The 19,575-nt window shown below is 40.8% G+C and overlaps 1 protein-coding gene across 1 annotated transcript in view; it reads right to left on the reverse strand.

Moving 5' to 3' along the window:
• LOC115105412 (opioid-binding protein/cell adhesion molecule homolog) overlaps window positions 1-19,575 on the reverse strand; it is a 399,656-nt gene that overhangs the window by 76,621 nt on the left and 303,460 nt on the right. Inside the window, 1 exon segment of the mRNA XM_029627437.2 lies at window positions 4,368-4,493. Coding sequence (XP_029483297.2) covers window positions 4,368-4,493 — 126 coding nt within the window.

A 19,575-nucleotide genomic window follows, 5' to 3' on the forward strand; every position in this document is an offset into this window, starting at 1 on the left:
AGAATGAAAACTCCCGTTGTTGAATATCCCAACTCTTGTTGGATTCCAGTAGTTTGCAAGCCAGCATAATACGATTTGTAGGCCTGATGTGACCTGTAAACAATGAGTTTCAAGCCACTTTATTAGGGTAAAACTAGGCCATAAAATAAGGTTTTATGAGATATGTAATGTATTGTCATAAACAGTTTGATTTTAATGATAACCTCTGCCTACGAACTCACTTGATGAAGGCCAAAGGACTGAAACTGAATTCAACGACCATGTCTATAATATTGTTTATAATATTGTAATGTCCTTAATCCAACACTAAGTGACCTTGTCAAGAGATGCAGGCCTCCTAGAGTAATGGTTAAAAATACTATATGAGCATAACACCATTGGTGCAAACTATATACACTTCATAGTCTTGAAATAACCTTTGAAGTGTTATTGCATAACACTAAAAGTGTTAATTCCCTAACACTAACAAAGTGTAACAGTGTCAGTATTAAGCACCACACTGTCAATTTAAAGAGTTACTGAAACTGTTTTAACTACTGTACAGAAATGAAACAAACATATAATCATAATATCGGTCTAAAATACAGTATCAAATTCTCAGTTAATGATTCAAAACCAACTTTATAAGAGGTTTTAAAAATAGGTTCTACTTGACTCAAAATTCTATTATGTAGAGTAAGGCATTGTTGGTAAAATTTCATGCATGTAGTCAATGAATGATTAATAAAATTATCCAATAGATCTTGAGGTAGGTCGTCATTGGAAATGAGAATTTGTTCTTAACTGACTTGCCTAGTTATATAAAGGTTAAATGAAATAGGTAGTCTAATAAATATTGCAATCAGGCAGTAAATCACAGTTAGTACATCATTTGGCAAGTGACTTCACTGACATTTTCAACCTCTCCCTGTCTGAGTCTGTATTGCCAACATGTTTCAAGCAGACCACCATAGTCCCCGTGCCCAAGAACACTAAGGTAACCTGCCTAAACGACTACCGACCCGTAGAACTCACGTCTGTAGCCATGAAATGCATTGAAAGGCTGGTCATGGCTCACATCATCACCATTATCCCAGAAACCCTAGACCCACTCCAATTTGCATACCGCACAAACAGATCCACAGATGATGCAATCTCTATTGCACTCCACACTGCCCTTTCACACCTGAACAAAATGAACACCTATGTGAGAATTCAACACCATAGTGCCCTCAAAGCACATCACTAAGCTAAGGACCCTGGGACTAAACGCCTCCCTCTGCAACTGGATCCTGGACTACCTGACGGGCCGCCCCAGGTGGTAAGGGTAGGTAACAACACATAACCCACGCTGATCCTCAACATCGGGGCCCCTCCGGGGTGTGTGCTCAGTCCCCTCCTGTACTCCCTGTTCACTCATGACTGCACGGCCAGGCATGACTCCAACACCATCATTAAGTTTGTGGTGCATGAACAACAACCTCTCCCTCAACGTGATCAAGACAAAGGAGATGATTGTGGACTACAGGAAAAGGAGGACTGAAGACACCCCCATTCTCATCGACGGGTCTGTAGTGGAGCAGATTGAGAGCTTCAAGGTCATTGGCGTCCGCATCACCAACAAACTAAGATGGTCCAAGCACACCAAGACAGTTGTGAAGGAGGCACAATAAAACCTATTACCCCCAGGAGACTGTTAAGATTTGGCATGGGTCCTCAGATCCTCAAAAGGTTTTACAGCTGCACCATCGAGAACATCCTGACGGGTTGCATTGCTGCCTGGTATGCCTTCGACCGCAAGGCACTACAGAGGGTAGTGTGTACAGCCCAGTACATCACCGGGACCAAGCTTCCTGCCATCCAGGACCTCTATACCAGGCAGTGCCTGAAAAATTTTCAAAGATTCCAGCCACCCTAGTCATAGACTGTTCTCTCTTCTACCACACAGCAAGCGGTACCGGAGCGCCAAGTCTAGGTCCAAGAGACTTCTAAACAGCTTCTACTCCCAAGCCATAAGTCTCCTGAACAGCTAATCAAATGGATACCCAGACTATTTGCATTGCCCCCACCTACACTACACTGCTGCTACTCACTGCTGCTACTCTCTGTTATTATCAGCCTCAACATAGTCACTTTAAAAAAAATTATAAACATTTTATTTTACCCCTTTTTCTCTTGTCTCATCGCTTCAACTCCCGTACAGACTCAGGAGAGGCGAAGGTCGAGAGCCATGCGTCCTGCGAAACACAACCCAACCAAGCCGCACTGCTTCTTGACACAACGCACATCCAACCCGGAAGCCAGCTGCAACAATGTGTCGGAGGAAACACCTCACACCTAGCGACCTGGTCACCGTGCACTGCGCCCGGCCCGCCACAGAGGTCACTAGTGCACGATGAGACAAGGATATCCCTGCTGGCCAAACCCTCCCTAACCCTGGACGACACTGGGCCAATTGTGCATCGCCCCATGAGCCTCCCGGTCGCGACAGGCTGCGGCAGAGCCTGAGCTCGAACCCAGAATCTCTGGTGGCACTGCGATGCAGGAGGCCCCCATAGTCACTTTAATAACTCTACTTACATGTACATATCACCTCAATTACCTTGACGCCGATGCCCCCGCACATTGACTCTGTACTGGTTCCCCCTGTATATAGCCCCGCTATTGTTATTTACTGCTGCTCTTTAATTATTTGTTATTTATATTATTTTTTCTTGTTGTTGGTATTTCTTAAAACTACATTGATGGTTAAAGGATTGTAAGTAAGCATTTCACTGTAAGGTTGTGACAAATCTCACAAATCATTTCACCTGTTGTATTGTGACAAATACAATTTGATTAGATTTGTTGCCTCCAGTCGACGAACTGTTTCAGTTTCACTCACCCAATATGTTGGACAAAAAACGGATGAAAAGGGCAGTGATTGGGAATCTCAACACAATGAATCCAACTATGTAGTATGTGGCTAAGGCTATTGCTTATCTATTTACTCTTTATTTAGGTCTACTTATTAAGCAAGCTAGCTACAGTGTAATACTTGATAGCTTAATCATTAAGCTAGCTGGAACCTATAAAATGACACCGAGCCTTGTACTGTAGCTGCTGGAAGTAGCTGCTGGAAGTAGCTGCTGGAAGGATGTCATGTCATCGCCTGGAAGTGGGTGAGTGTCAGACTTCTTCTGCAAAAAAAAAATCCCGCTACGGTGGCTACAGCTACTGGGATTGAAGTCATTTGGTTAGCTACCAAGAAATGTGACTCATGCACTAATAAAATAGCTACTCATCTACTCAAACTTGAACGACTGTTAGCATATCTCATAGTTGTCCAAATGTATTTGGCATCGATCAAATGAGCATCACTTGTTAAAACGTTGGTTATTATGGGATTGGGGCAGGCTGCTGCAAGCCGAGCAGGGAACTATTCGTCATTGTATTCACAGTGCAATTTAGACTGGCAACTACACACTGAAAAGTTTGAGGGTTTATCTACCGTCCCCTTTGCTAGATTTGAGCTAATCTGGCTCAGGCTAATGTTGTTGTTGTTGTGCATAGGCAACTGAGGAATAAATAGCCTACTTCTTGGTTGTTGGATTCAATTTAAAGTTCCCAAAAGTAAGACGTGGTATTTATATATTTGCAGAAAACCATTCAGGTTTCTTTTGTGACTTTGGCTCGTGCTTTCTAAATAATTATCTAAACAAAAATGCATTGTTCTGCTGCCTGTAAGCACAGTCCAGTAGTGCAACATCAATGTGAATGGCATAGGCTATATGGCATGGTCTTCTTGGATAACAGGTCTACTCTAGCTGTGATTGGTAATGGAGCAACGGGTCTGTGTAGATTCCGACCTGGACAAGACGGACAAGTTTTATTAGCTTTTATTTACTGCAGTGTCTATTAATTGCCCAAACGCACGGCCACTTGCTCATTCATTGCGATAGAATTTTCACAAACACCGACTACTTCATTTCCAAACTTTCTACGAATAATGAAAACATGAACATGTGCATATCTATGGCCGATTCACAAAATGTCATTACATTTGATGGTGCTAAATCTGTGTCAATTCCTCTTTAACACTGAAAAGTGTGGAACCATATACACAATTTATAAAATGTCAATCACCTTAGATTTGAGCATCTGTGGCCTCCATTTAAGAACATCCTCAATTACTTAAAATGTGTCACTGGTGTAACCATCATTGATGCTACTACTCCTAGCCTACTCCTTAAAAATGATTGAAAGTCATTTAAGCTGCCATATCAGTTGATATAGAATAGAAAAATTATGTTAATTTGATTTAAAAAATGACATGCCCAATGCCACTTCAGTTCAAGAACGACCCATCTCAGTTTGCAGAGTTAGTAATGGTAGAGGCCCTGTCTTACCTTTTGCCGAGCGATGCTTCCATATGATGTTGGGTTCTGGTCGTCCAATGGCAAGACACATTAGAGTAATGTTGCTGCCCTCGTTCACTGTGATGTCCGTCGATATGTTTGTGATCTTTGCAGGTACTAAGGAAAGTGGACAAAAAAACATTGAATTAAATTCTAATTGAAATTACTATCATTCAATTATACATTTAGTAAGAATATAGATACATCACATTTGTTAGAACATTTTTGACTTCATCTCAACCATCACAATTCAAACCATCAAAACCATGTAGCAAGCTTACAACTCATTTATGGTCATTACCATATAGAACATTGTACATTCTCACGAGACACTATCATATATAAATGTATAAATATATACTTTAGATAGGCATATGCCATTTGAATGTTGGATTTCAGTCTGCATTGACTGCTATGTAGGTGTAATAAAACTCAAAATTGAACCTGGACTTACATGTTGCATTTGTGACATCCAGTGTGGCTAATAAGGGTTATTATAATGGATAGGAAAGGCAGATAGGTATGTAACCAGTGATTGGGGACCATGGGGTGAGTGGTTTGCTCTCGTACATCTCATTGACCTTTATATCTAATGCTCTAATTATTATGCATTTCTAATGTTCATTTCTGGCTCATTTAGGGGACAGTTCCTAACCTACTTTTAAATGCCACAGAATAGCTTTCTCCAATCCTTACAGATGTGGCTTGTCACCTAAAGCCCTCACAAACTTTTCAGATGCACAATTGAGAGCATCCTGTTGGGCTACATCACTGCCTGGTATGGCAACTGCACCGCACACAACCACAGTGCTCTCCAGACACATCACCAGGGGAAGACTACCTGCCCTACAGCACCCGATGTCACAGGAAGGCCAAAAAGATAATCAAGGACAACAACCACCCAAGCCACTGCCTCTTCACCCCGCTACCATCCAGAACGCGAGGTCAGTACAGGTGCATCAAAGCTAGGACCGAGAGACTGAAAAACAGTTTCTAGCTCAAGGCCATCAGGAATGTCCACCAGAGCTGTTGACAGATAATGAATGTGCAGTTCTCTACCATAAGCCGCCTCCAACATTGTTTTAGAGAATTTGGCAGTACGTCTAACTGACCTCACAACCGCAGACCAAGTGTAACCACACCAGCCCAGGACCTCCTCATCTGGCTTCTTCATCTGTGGGATTGTCCAAGACCAGCCACCGGACAGCTGATGAAACTGTGGGTTTGCACAACTGAAGAATTTCTGAACAAACTGTCAGACACCGTATCAGGAAGCTCATCTGCGTGCTTGTTGTTCTCACCAGTGTCTTGACCTGACTGCAGTTCGGCGTCATAACGATCTTCAGTGGGTAAATGCTCACCTTCGATGGCCACTGGCACGCTGGACAAGTGTGCTCTTCACGAATGAATCCTGATTTCAACTGTACCGCAGATGGCAGACAGCATGTATGGCATCGTGTCGGTGAGTGGATTGCTGATGTCAACATTGTGAACAGAGTGCCACATGGTGGCGGTGGGATTATGGTATGGGCAGGCATAAACTACAGACAACTATCACATTTGCATTTTTTTTCACGGCAATTTGAATGACATGACGAGATCCTGAGGCCCATTGTCTTGCCAATCACCCACCGCCATCACCTCATGTTTGATCATGATAATGCACGGTCCCATGTCACAAGGATCTGTACACAATTCCTGGAAGCTGAAAATGTCCCAGTTCTTCCATGGCCGGTATACTGACCAGACATGTCACCCATTGAACATGTCTGTGATGCTCTGGATCAACGTGTACAACAGCGTTTTCCAGTTCCCACCAATATCCAGCAACTTCGCACAGCCATTGAAGAGGAGTGGGACAACATTCCACAGGCCACAATCAACAGTCTGATCAACTCTATGCAAAAGAGATCTGTGACCATGGGGCAAGATACTGACTGGTTTTCTGATCCATGCCTCTACCTTTTTTTAAGGTATCTGTGTACAGTATATCTGTATTCCCAGTCATGTGAAATCCATAGATTAAGGCCTAATGACTGTATTTAAATTGACTGATTTCCTTACATGAACTGTAACTCAGTAAAATAGTTGAAATTGTTGCATGTTGCATTTATATTTTAGTTCAGTGTAGTTCGCCTTTATGTAAGGTCAATTTCACTTAAGAATTTGGTGCCCTATGAAATATACTTTTGCTTTCACTAGCTGGACATATCCGTTTTGTTGAACACAGACGTTTGCAAAGTAAGCATCTGAAGATGGTCAACACAACATTTAAATATCAGAGCCTGATTTTCATTACAGATACCTTAATCAGCCATCACTGGTTCTTATCACATCAATAATGCCATAAGTACATCATAAACCATCTCCAACCCTCTATCAACCGTAGCCGGTCAAAGGTAGCAACAGCAGTCAAGTGCTTTCAAAACAGGTATAACACCTCAACCAAGGAATCTGACATTTTGTTGTAAAGCGAAGGGACACGCTAAACTACACTGCAACTCCCTCAGCGGGTCTTAACCTTTGGCAGTCTAGTTTCCCTCAGTGTGACTTCAGAGCGAGGAGACCTGACCAGACTAACTGGCTGATGAAAAGCAGGGAGCAGAGTCTATACATCTCGGCCCTCCAAGTCTCCTGCTGAGATGAATGGGCTGGAGAGTCTGTGAAGGAACAGTTGACTGTAGTCTAGAGGGTTGACATCATTGTGTCAGCATTTTTCATGCTGCGGTTGGGAGCGGGTAGTAAGACAGACAACATTGGGCTGAAAATATATTTTGTCATTCCGCAGATTATTTGGAAACGGTCGTCTTTCTGCTTTGTGTGAGTTAGCCTAGGCCTACCTATTGTATTAAACGCACAACTTTGTCCCATTATTCACACACTCTCAAGATTCGCTGCTTCAAGTTAAGTAGCACACCTCTCCTCTCCTAGTTGGTCATGAGAGATCAAGTGCGCCTAGAATACTGTATGTGTGGTCTTTATTAAATAGTGTAGGGTGCCTATGCATGGGCGGAGAATCACGTAGCATTTATCTTTCCAATTCAATTAAATATGACAATGAATATCCCATTGAGCATGGTGAAGTTATTAATTGTACTTTGGATGGTGTAACAATACACCCAGTCACTACAAAGATACTCCGTTATCGGAGAGGAAGGAAACCTCTCAGGAATTTTACCACGAAGCCATTGGTGAGTTTCAAATAGTTTATAGCTGTGATAGGAGAAAACCGAGGATGCATCATCAATATGGTAGTTACTCCACAATACTAACCTAATTGACAGATGAAAAGAAGGAAGGCACTAAAGTAAAACTGCAAAAAATGTGGCAAATCAATTCACTTTTTGTCCTGAATACAAAGTGCTGTGTTGTATTGTATTTTCCCCAAACATTACTGAGTACCACTGTCCATATTTCCAAGTATAGTGGTGACTGCATCATGTTATGGGTATCCATCTAATCGTTAAGGACAGGGGAGTTTTTCAGGATAAAAAAAATAATGGAATGGAGCTCAGCACAGGCAAAATCTTAGAAAAAAAAACCTGGTTCAGTGTGCTTTCCACCAGACACTGGGAGAAGAATTCACCTTTCAGCAGGACAATAACCTAAATCACAAGTCCAAATCTACACTAGAGTTGCTAACCAAGAGGCAGTGAATGTTCCCGAGTGGCTGAGTTACACTTTTGACTTAAATCTGCTTGAAAATCTATGACAAGAGTTAAGTCTTGGTTGTCTACCAATGATCAAAACCAATTTAACAGAGCTTGAAGTCTTGGGGAAATATTGTGCAATCCAGGTGTGCAAAGCTTTTAAAGACTTACCCAAAGGTGATTCTAATGTGTATTGGCTCTAGGGTGTGAATACTTATGTCAATTACATTTCAGTATTTCAATTTCAATACATTTGAAAAAAATCCACAAATACTGTATGTTTTCACTTTGCCATTATTGGGTATTGTGTGTAGATGGGAGAGCCAAAAATCAAATGAATCCATTCTGAATGTAGGCTGTAACACAACAAAATGTGGATTAAGTCAAGGGGTATGAAAACCTTCTGAAGGCACTGTATTTGTCTCTGCCTGCAAATCATCCTCATAAAAGGTAGGCTATATCCTATATACAAAACGTAGCTCAAGAGAAAGTGCAAATGTCCGCTTTCATCATTGATGCTGCTTCAAGTTTAGTAGCAATACTTGCGAGATCAGGTGTGCATTTGGTCTCAATTAAATAGAGTAGGCTTACTTGTCCCAAATTTGCTGGGACAAGTGTGCTGAGTCACATACGCATAAAATAACATTACGGGACTGCAGTTGGGTTCGGGACCAGCTCTTTCAGTAGCGCCCAGCAGGTGTGGGCAGGTGCGGTATGAAAACCTGCAGGTGCGGGCGGGAGCCAATGACTAAATAAGTCCTGCTCAAACCTCTACCGAAGTCATCTAGCTTGATAATGGTGGTTGCCAGAGATTAAAACATGCTCAGTTGCAGTGCCCTGATGGTAGTCAGAAATCAAGACCCCAGGAAATGCGTCACTCTGTTCATGTCAGCACAGCGAGGGAGGGAGCTGATAATCAAGGTCTGTGGATGTTGGAAGATTTCTTTAGGGTGTTTATTTCACGATGGAGATTTTCAATTTTCTGTTCTTATATGAATGGCTACAAATGAAAAAGTTACATAAACTTAGTTTGGAGTCATTAAAACTCGTTTTTTAACCACTCCACAAATTTCTTGTTAAACAAACTATAGTTTTGGCAAGTCGGTTAGGACATCTACTTTGTGCATGAGACAAGTCATTTTTCCAACAATTGTTTACAGACAGATTATTTCATGTATAATTCACTGTATCACAATTACAGTAGGTCAGAAGTTTACATACACTAAGTTGACTGTGCCTTAAAAACAGCTTGGAAAATTCCAGAAAATGATGTCATGGCTTTAGAAGCTTCTGTTAGGCTACTTGACATATTTGAGTCAATTGGAGGTGTACCTGTGGATGTATTTCAAGGGCTACCTTCAAACTCAGTGCCTCTTTGCTTGACATCATGGGAAAATCAAAAGAAATCAGCCAAGATCTCAGAAAAAAAATGTAGACCTCCACAAGTCTGGTTCATCCCTGGGAGCAATTTCCAAACACCTGAAGGTACCACGTTCATCTGTACAAACAATAGTACACAAGTATAAACACCATGGGACCACGCAACCGTCATACCACTCAGGAAGGAGACGCATTCTGTCTTCTAGCATATTGTGGTGCGTTAAGTGCAAATCAATCCCAGAACAACGGCAAAGGACCTTGTGAAGATGCTGGAGGAAATAGGTACAAAATTATCTATATCCACAGTAAAACGAGTCCTATGTCGACATAACCTGAAAGGCCCCTCAGCAAGGAAGACGCCACTGTTCCAAAACCGGCATAAAAAAGCAAGACTACGGTTTGCAACTGCTCATGGGGACAACGATCATACTATTTGGAGAAATGTCCTCTGGTCTGATGAAACAAAAATAGAACTGTTTAGCCATAATAACCATAGTTATGTTTGGAGGAAAAAGGGGGAGGCTTGCAAGCCGAAGAACACCATCCCAAACGTGAAGCACGAGGGTGGCAGCATCATGTTGTGGGGGTGCTTTGCTGCAGGAGGGACTGGTGCACTTCACAAAATAGATGGCTTCATGAGGAAGGACAATTATGTGGATATATTGAAGCAAAATCTTAAGACATCAGTCAGGAAGTTAAAGCTTGGTCGCAAATGCGTCTTCCAAATGGACAATGAACCAAGCATACTTTCAAAGCTGTGGCAAAATGACCTCAATCCTGACCTCAATCCTATAGAAAATTTGTGGCTAGAACTGAAAAAGTGTGTTTGAGCAAGGCCTACAAACCTGACTCAGTTACACCAGCTCTGTCAGGAGGAATGGGCCAAAATTCACCCAACTTATTGTGGGAAGCTTGTGGAAGGCTACCTGAAATGTTTGACCCAAGTTAAACAATTTAAAGGCAATACTACCAAATACTAATTGAGTGTATGTAAACTTCTGACCCACAGGGAATGTGATGAAAGAAATAAAAGCTGAAATAAATCATTCGCTCTACTATTATTCTGACATTTCACATAGTTAAAATAAAGTGGTGATCCTAACTGACCTAAGACAGGGAATTTTTATTGTTATTAAATGTCAGGAATTGTGAAAAACTGAGTTTAAATGTATTTGGCTAAGGTGTATGTAAACTTCCTACTTCAACTGTAATTTATCAATAGCCAGAAATTGTCAAAGTCTACAGCCACCCAAGTCATATACTGTTCTCTCTGCTACCGCACGGCAAGCGTCAAGTCTGTGACCAAAAGGCAACTGAACAGCTTCTACAACAAAGCCAAAAGACTGCTGAATATTTGATCAAATTGCTACCCGGACAATTTACACTGACCCCTTTATTATTTATGTATTTATCTTAACTGACTCTCCCTTGCCCTGGCTCTGTGCCCTACCCCTACACATGTACATACTGTATTACTTCAATTACCTCACCTAGCTTATACCCCTGCACATTGACTCAGTACTGGTTCTCCTTGTATATAGTGTCATTATTGTTTTTATTGTGTTACAATTTCCTTTTTCATTGAGCAAATATTTGGATTGCACACTTTTTAACTCTGCACTGTTGGGAATGGGCTCGTAAGTAGGACAAACCTATAGGTAGAAACGGTAGGATAAAAAAATTTTGGAAGTGAAACGTAGCTGGATTCTCAAGCTTGGCAGCGACGATTCAGAAATCTCAGGTTTTATAGTAGGATGCTCTAAAGAGCCAAACAGCAGAGGAAATTCTGAAGAGGTCAAATACTTTACACTAAGGAATAGAGCAGTATGAAATACATGGCCACATTGTCACGACTTCCACCGAAGGTGGCCCTCCTGCCTGTTCGGGTGGCGCTCGGCGGTCGTCTTCGCCGGTCTACTAGCTGCCACCGATCCCCTTTTCCTTTTCTGTTTGTTATGTCTTATTGGTTGCACCTGTTTCTTGTTTGAGTTTGGTTCAGGACGATTTAAGCCTGTTAGGCCCACCTGCTTTTGTGCGGGCTTGTTTTCTGTTAGTCTAGGTTGGTTGCATGTTGTGTTCCCTGTCTGTTTGTGCCCAGCTTTGGGTTGGACACTTTTGTCTACGCCTGTTGTTTTTGGCTTTAATTGTGGATACCGCAATAAAGTTTGGATTCCCCCATTTTCCTCTGCTCTCTGCGCTTGACTCCGCACCCACCCCTCCTGGCTGAATGACACACATCGTTTCCTCAGAAAACCCAGCAGAGCAAAACGTGTGTGTGAGTGATTTTTTTATGTGCGTGCATGCGTGTGTTTGTATGTCTGTGCGACCTTGGACTACTTTTTACAGCAGATGTGCAACCTATAATCGACTCAAAATCCACATATTCTATTTAATTACTATATAATTTGTATCCGACATTAATGGAATCTTTTACCTTAGGAATCATGACAATGTACTTTTGGCAAATCTCATCCATTGACATCTGCCCACACATCAAAGGCATTGTTACAGCTATGTTCTCCAAATCTATAGTTGATGCTCATTTATAAACAATCCAAAATGGTTAAAAATTTCAAACGGATTACTAAAGATTTTCCAACCTTGCTACCTGTACACCCAGTCCCCAAAAACATCAGAGCCAACTTCTAGTGTCTCACCAACATACAGTATATAAGTATCTACTTATATGTACTCCTAAACTAAGTATGTACTCATTGTCAATTCAGGGAAGCACCCAGAGTCATAGAGCAGTAACATCTCCAAATATTTGAGTCTGGGAAGCATCATAAAACACTGGGGTTTGGGGCTGCTTGAGCATTGACGGGAGGGAAAACTAGGCCGATATCATGCTGGTTGGTGGGAGGGAAAAGGGTGACACCTGGCTTTAAACTTCCAAGCTCTTCAATTCAAAGGCAGCTCTGCTCCAGGGACTGGAACTCATACAGTAGCATGCCTGTGTTCTAGGCTCCAGTCCAAATAATGATGTTGCATGAAAGTCAAATGGAATTATTATTTGACCCATCCATGAACTTTTGAACACCGTGGCCATGTACTGTTATAATCTCCACCCTGCACAACCAGAAGAGGACTGGACACCACTCAGAGCCTGGTTCCTCTCTAGGTTTCTTCCTAGATTCTTTTTAGGGAGATTTTCCTAGCCACGGTGCTTCCACATCTGCATTGCTAGCTGTTTGGGGTTTTAGGCTGGGTTTCTGTATAGCACTTAGTGACATCGGCTGATGTAAGGAGGGCTTTATAAATACATTTGATTGATTGATTTGATTGAATCACAAAGGTATTGCTTACGCTTATAGCTGTATTCCATTTATTTTTATCCCCACAAAAAACTAATATCATAACCATTATACTCTGTAACTGTTTTCAAATCACCATTGCCCTCATGCTGAAATCCCTGAGCAGTTTCCTTCCTCTCCAGCAACTGAGTTAGGAAGGGTGCCTGTATCTTTCTAGCGACTGGGTGTATTTATACACAATCCAAAGTAATAGTAGTTAATAACTTCACCATGCTCGAAGGGATATTCAGCATTTGCTTTTTTTTTTTTTTACACATCTACTGTACCAATCAGTGCCCTTCTTTGCGAGGCATTGGAAAATCTCCCTGGTCTTTGTGGTTGAATCTGTGCTTGAAATTCACTTCTCGATTGAGGGACCTTACAGGCAATTGTATGTGTGGGGTACAGAGATCGACTAGTCATTAAAAAATCATGTTAACCACTATAATTGAACACGGAATCCAAACTTATTATGAGATTTGTTAAGCACATTTTTACTCCTGAACTTATTAAAGGGGTTGAATACTTATTGATTCAAGACCTTTCAATTTTATTAATTTAGAAAACAAATCTACGAAAAGTTCCACTGAAATTATGGGGTATTGTGTGTAGATCAGTGACACAAAATCTCAATTTAATAAATGTTCAATTCAAGCTGTAACACAACAAAATGTGGAAAAGGTCAAGGGGTGTGAATACTTTCTGAAGGCACTGTATATGCAGACATGTGCACAGATAGGGGTCTACATGTGCCCTCCCACTCCAATGCGCCCTTCTGGGAGGTGGTATATATTAGGGCAATAATTTCGGTAAAGGAATTTCATCATGGGTCCCTGATATGTAATACACAGAAATGTATAATTATGGATATTAATGTCATTCTTTTCATGGTGATGTATTATAAATAGGTACACAAATGTAGGAACATGTAATATCCTCCTTTGCATGTTTGGGTATTATTCTACAAATGATTCTACATTATTTTAATTAGGGCTATGGCTGTTTACTGCCCCTTCTGGAGGAATTGGGTGCCCATATTAAACAGGATACATTTTTGTCAAAAGTTGCTAATATATGCATATAAAAAATATTATCGAATAGAAAACACTCTAAAGATTCTAAAACCGTTTAAATGTTGTCTCTATGTAAAGCAGAACTCTCAGGGCATGCATTCTCCCAAACTCTCTCTTGTCATGGAAAAAGTTGGCCCAACTTTGACGTCATCGCATACGCACTTCCCAAACAGTTACAGCTCTGGGAACAGTCTGTACGTGTTCAGCGCGAAGCCTGCTTTCAATGGGGCTTCTCATTGTGAACGAGAGTTTGAGCGTGCCGAAAGGTCTCGGTCACGCGAAAAAAAAGGTTACTCTTATGCGCGCTCTGGTCGGGTGATGTCTTTTCCTCAGGATCGATTAAACGACGAGTGTGTTTCTGTTCGTCCTCACGATTTCTGTGCACCTTTATAACATGTTAAAGCCTACTTATGAACATAGTTTGACAAGTTTACTCGTTTACATGCATATTTAGTCAAAGTTTATGATGTGTATTCCTTGTTAGCTGACGTTATCTGCCAGAGCTATCGTCATTTCTCCTGACATTTTAGTAGCATTTTTTGAACGATGCGTCATTGTAAACAGAGATTTATGGATATATATTGCAGATTATTGAAAAAAAAATGAATGTACTGTGTAACATGTTATATTACTGTCATCTGATGAAGATTTCAAAAGGTTAGTGAAATTATTTTTCTTTTAATCCTGCGTTTGTTGATTGCATATTTTTTCTTACTTGGCTATGCAAATGAGCTATGTCTGCGGTGGTGGTTTGACGTAAATATGTGCTATGTTTTCGCCGTAAAACATTTTAGAAATCTGACTTGCTGGGTAGATAAACAACTTGTTTATCTTTCATTTGAGCTATTGGACTTGTTAACCTGTTGCTTCTACTCGGGACGCTTGCGTCCCAACTAGAGCTCTGGAAATGCAAATGCGCTACGCTAAATGCTAATAGTATTAGTTAAAACTCAAAAGTTCATTAAAATACACATGCAGGGTATCGAATTAAAGCTACACTCGTTGTGAATCCAGGCAACAAGTCAGATTTTTAAAATGCTTTTCGGCGAAAGCATGAGAAGCTATTATCTGATAGCATGCAACACCCCAAAAGACCCACAGGGGACGTAAACAAAATAATTAGCATTTCGGCGTTACACAAACCGCACAATAAAATAGAAAACATTCATTACCTTTCACCATCTTCTTTGTTGGCACTCCTAGATGTCCCATAAACACTATTTGGGTCTTTATTTCGATTAAATCGGTCCATATAAAGCCTAGATATCGTTATATGTAGACTGTGTGATAAACGAAAAAAACATCGTTTCAAAACGTAACGTCATTTTTTAAAATTCAAAAAGTCAACGATAAATTTTCACAAAACACTTTGAAATACGTTTGTAATGCAACTTTAGGTATTAGTAAACGTTAATAAGCGATAAAATTCATCAGGAGGCGATGTAAAGATCATTAGCTGTCCGTCTGGAAAAATGTCCGGCTAGAAACTCAACGAAAATATCCGGTCCTAGACCTAAGGAAATACGGTGCCCTGCATGTGTTTGACCAAGAAAAAACTCGAAGGGAAATGACAAGACTCTAGACACCGTGTGGAAGCTGTAGGTACTGCAACCTCAGTCAATTAATTGTGGTTCACCTTTATCAATGGGTTCAAGTAGCGCATGGATATATTTTCCCATTTTCAGTGATCAGTTTTTCCTGTGCTTTTCGATGTAAATGCCGTTCTGGTAAAGCCACAGCAGTGATTTAACCAGTTTTTTAAACGTCTGAGTGTTTTCTATCCACACAGACTAAGCAAATGCATATACTATATTCCTGGCATGAGTAGCAGGGCGCTGAAATGTTGCACGATTTTTAACAGAATGTTCAAAAAAGTAGAGGGTCGACTTAAGAGGTTAATGTGTGGAGGTTAAATATTTGTAGGAATATTTCTTGCTTCCCATGCGCCACATTCCAGGTGAAGGTGTGGGGGGGTGTTCCCAATTGGGAACGGGTATCCCCAAACAAGACCAAATTTAGTTGGTATGGACTGGACCAAATCTAAACCAATAATAGACAAGTTTGGACATCAAAGTACCTAGTTTAACTTTTGCTTCCAACTCACACCCTCAAACACGTAGATCCCCTGAATGCAGCTCACTCTCCAGATCTCAATCACCTGAATTCTAATCACCTGTTCACACACTTGTATGGCATATCTCCAGTCAGAACAGAAAACAGCACAAACTTTTCCCTGTCACATTTTCTGTCTGGTGCCTGCATTGCCTTCATTGTTGTTTTCCTTACTAATGATACTTTGATAGGAACGCACACATGTCCAGAGTTAAGTGCCTTATTGCGTTATCATAATAGTTTTTGCATATTGTGTTATGTCGTTTCTACTGTAGTACACAGTATGTACAGTGCATTCGGAAAATACTCAGACCCCTTGACTTTTTCCACTTTTTCTTATGGTACAGATTTATTCTAATATAGATTTTTATTTTAATTCCTTATCAATCTACACACCTCAATCTACACACCCCGTAATGACAAAGCAAAAACATGTTTTTGGTGGAGGGCTGCAGAGAACGTTGTGCTTCTGGGAGTTTCTCTCATCTCCACAGAGGTACTCTGGAGCTCTGTCAGTGACCATCACGTTCTTGGTTACCGCCCTGACCAAGGCCCTTCCCCACCGATTGCTCAGTTTGGCTGGGCGGACAGCTCTAGGAAAAGTCTTGGTAGTTCCAAACTCCTTCCATTTAAGAATGATGGAGGCCACTGTGTTCTTGGGGACTTTCAATGCTGCATACATCCTTTGGTACCTTTCCCCAGATCTGTGCCTCAACAAAATCCTGTCTTGAAGCTTTACGGGCAATTCCTTCGACCTCATGGCTTGGTCTTTGCTCTGACATGGACTGTCAACTGTGGGACCTTATATAGACAGGTGTGTGCCTTTCTAAACTACATCCAATCTATTGAATTTACCACAGGTGGACTCCAATCAAGTTGTAGAAAAATCTCAAGGATGATCAATGCAAACAGCATGCATCTGAGCTCAATTTCAAGTCTCATAGCAAAGGGTCTGAATACTTATACAAATACGGTATTTCTGTTTTTTTATTTCTAAAAATCGGATATCACTTTGTCATTATGGGGTATTGTGTGTAGATCGATGAAAAATAAATATTTAACCAATATTAGAACAAGGTTGTAACGTAACAAAATAGAAAGGGGAAGGGGTCTGAATACTTTTCAAATGCACTGTATGTATGGAGCACAATGTATTCTGTTTGTATCCCTTTATAGCCGCAGACACGCAAGGTACGAATTTCATTACCTTCATGGTGTTACACTCAATTGGGCGTATGTAGCTAACTACATTTGTCTATTAATTCTGTAAAACAATGCTAATGGCGTCAGAGAAGTATTAGCTTGTGTTGTGTCCTTTGAAGCTGCCCTGGCCTTAGACTATAATGTCCTGGAAAAATCCTGACTTCATGTCGCACATAACCAAGAACTTGACCCCAAACCTGTGTTTTTTGGAGGGAATATATTGACGGAACACCAGCATACCCTTCCATAAAATCATCAAAGCAAAAATGGCCAACCAAATGGCGATGTCAGGCTGGTAAGAACATTTTCCTTTTGTGTAATGGGTCATTTAGGTTGGCAGTAGCATTGTTGATGAAATGTAGGCATCGCAATAGAACTAGGAAGCAGTCTTGGGAAAAGAGAGCAGCAAATAAGAGAGTTGCAAATATAGAATCCGTGCTCCATTATCCCCTTTAGGCAGTTCATCTTCACTATTCCCATGAGAAGGACTGTCACCAGGAAGGTTAACATTTCACTAATTGTGGTTGTCATCCATTTAGTGAGCTTCCCCCTCACTCCTGGCTCTCTCTTCTCCTGTAGCTCCAAGGCATAGCGATTGGTCTCCTCCACTGTCTCCCACCAGCTCCTCTATCAGAACAAACTTGAAGCACTCTGCCTCAGAGGGAGATGGCAAGGGGCTTTGCCCTCCAGACTGGGACTCAAAGCCAACAGCAGGACCAGGAGGGGTGGAATGGCTGACGGACTTCCAGCAACCGCAGACCTGTACTTCACCCAGTGTTGGTCGGCCTTCATCAACACCAGCATCTTCAGGGGGGGGGCAGCACCTAACTGTCACTGTCAGAATCTGATTCCTCACTTTCATACTCAGAATTACTCCCAAAATGTTCACATTTGTGAGTTGTCTCCTTTTGAAAGACATTGCTAATGCTACAGCTTAGCCCACTAGCTACATACAGTACACACACACTGAATGTGAGTTCCAGAGGTTAAGTGAGTGACTGCCAGCACTCTCCATTTGTATCAATAAATTATCAGAAAATCGTTTGTGCAGTAATAATTGATTTATTTACGGTTTTATTCACATTTTCAAGTGCTGGTGACAAATCATGGATTCCGATTCTTGCATAGATTGTAATGGACACATATGTGTGTAAAATCATTTTGTGAAGGTTGTACTGATTATGATGAGCTAATGCTAAGCTAATTGCCAGCTGTGTGTGGAGCCATTTTGTTGACATTAAACAAAGCATTCTGGGTGTCACGTAAACATCTGACAGACAAAACATGTTATAACAAAATGAGGTGAAGGGATGGTTTACTTGTTTTTCGAGTAAACTTCCAGAAGTGAATGAAGGGAAGTGAATTATGGTAGATGACACACCCCCTTCAACATGCATATTGCAAACAGACCCAACTCATCTTGTCACCTCTTTTTATCTTTGGTTGACGTGGAAAAACAAACATGGTGCCGTGCACAAACTCTACCAACCGTCGGATTACTTTAAACTTTTTGTAGGTGTTTTACTAAATGATTTAGAACACTGGTGAGCCCGTGATGTGAATTGTAAATAATAATTGCTATTAGCTAATTCATATTATGGTTTCTGTCAGCCGAGAGTTAGCTAAATATGTCTGCTTATGTTAGCTCACCGTTTCTCAGTCAGCGATAGGACTAATGTAGCCTGCATTTTCCGATTTGGGTGAGAATTGTTGTACTGTTGCTACTTCTGAACATTGCATCCAAAAATAAACTGCTCACATTGAGGACATAAAGACTGCGTTTCTGCTAAATGTCTCTGTTAAAAAAACTGAGTGGCCATCTCAAACCCTAACTGTTGCATCAATCCTAACTAGTTGTTCTATGAAGTGTTCTAATCACACCGGTTTGAGTGTACGCTGCAGGGACCACTATAAATTGATCACGCCCGTGTGCTCATGCACATCATAGGGGTAAATGTAATATAAAAATTATGTCAATCGTTCGTTCTTACCACCAGTAATAGACTGTGAACAGTTAATTAAAATGCTAATTTGCTAGCAAGAGCTTTGGGTGAACCTTGCCTGCGAGGCATTACTGATGCCAAAAGCACCCTAGAAATGGGCACAATAAGAACTGTCATTGAATCCATTTAAAATACATGGTCATAAAGGAGAGTAATTATTCTGATAACTGAAAAGTGACTTTTTCACAAAATAGAGGGACACAAAGACAACAAATGTGGTACAGTATGGAAATTATATAAAATTTGTGAATGAAATGCAGAAATTGAAAATGCTGAAAATTATTTTGGGTTGAAGTTTTAACAGTTTATTGGTCGCATACATCGTTTGGCAGATGCTATAGTGGGTGCAGCGAAATGCTTATATCAATCAAGTACACAAAAAATAATAATTCTTTAAAAAACATAAATAAATCAAGACATTTCAGAATTAATCAAATTAACAACCCAAATAGCACTGTAACAATAATTAAAATGCAATCTATGCA

Source organism: Oncorhynchus nerka, linkage group LG22, assembly GCF_034236695.1.
Source record: "Oncorhynchus nerka isolate Pitt River linkage group LG22, Oner_Uvic_2.0, whole genome shotgun sequence".
Classification (NCBI taxonomy): Eukaryota; Metazoa; Chordata; class Actinopteri; order Salmoniformes; family Salmonidae; genus Oncorhynchus; species Oncorhynchus nerka.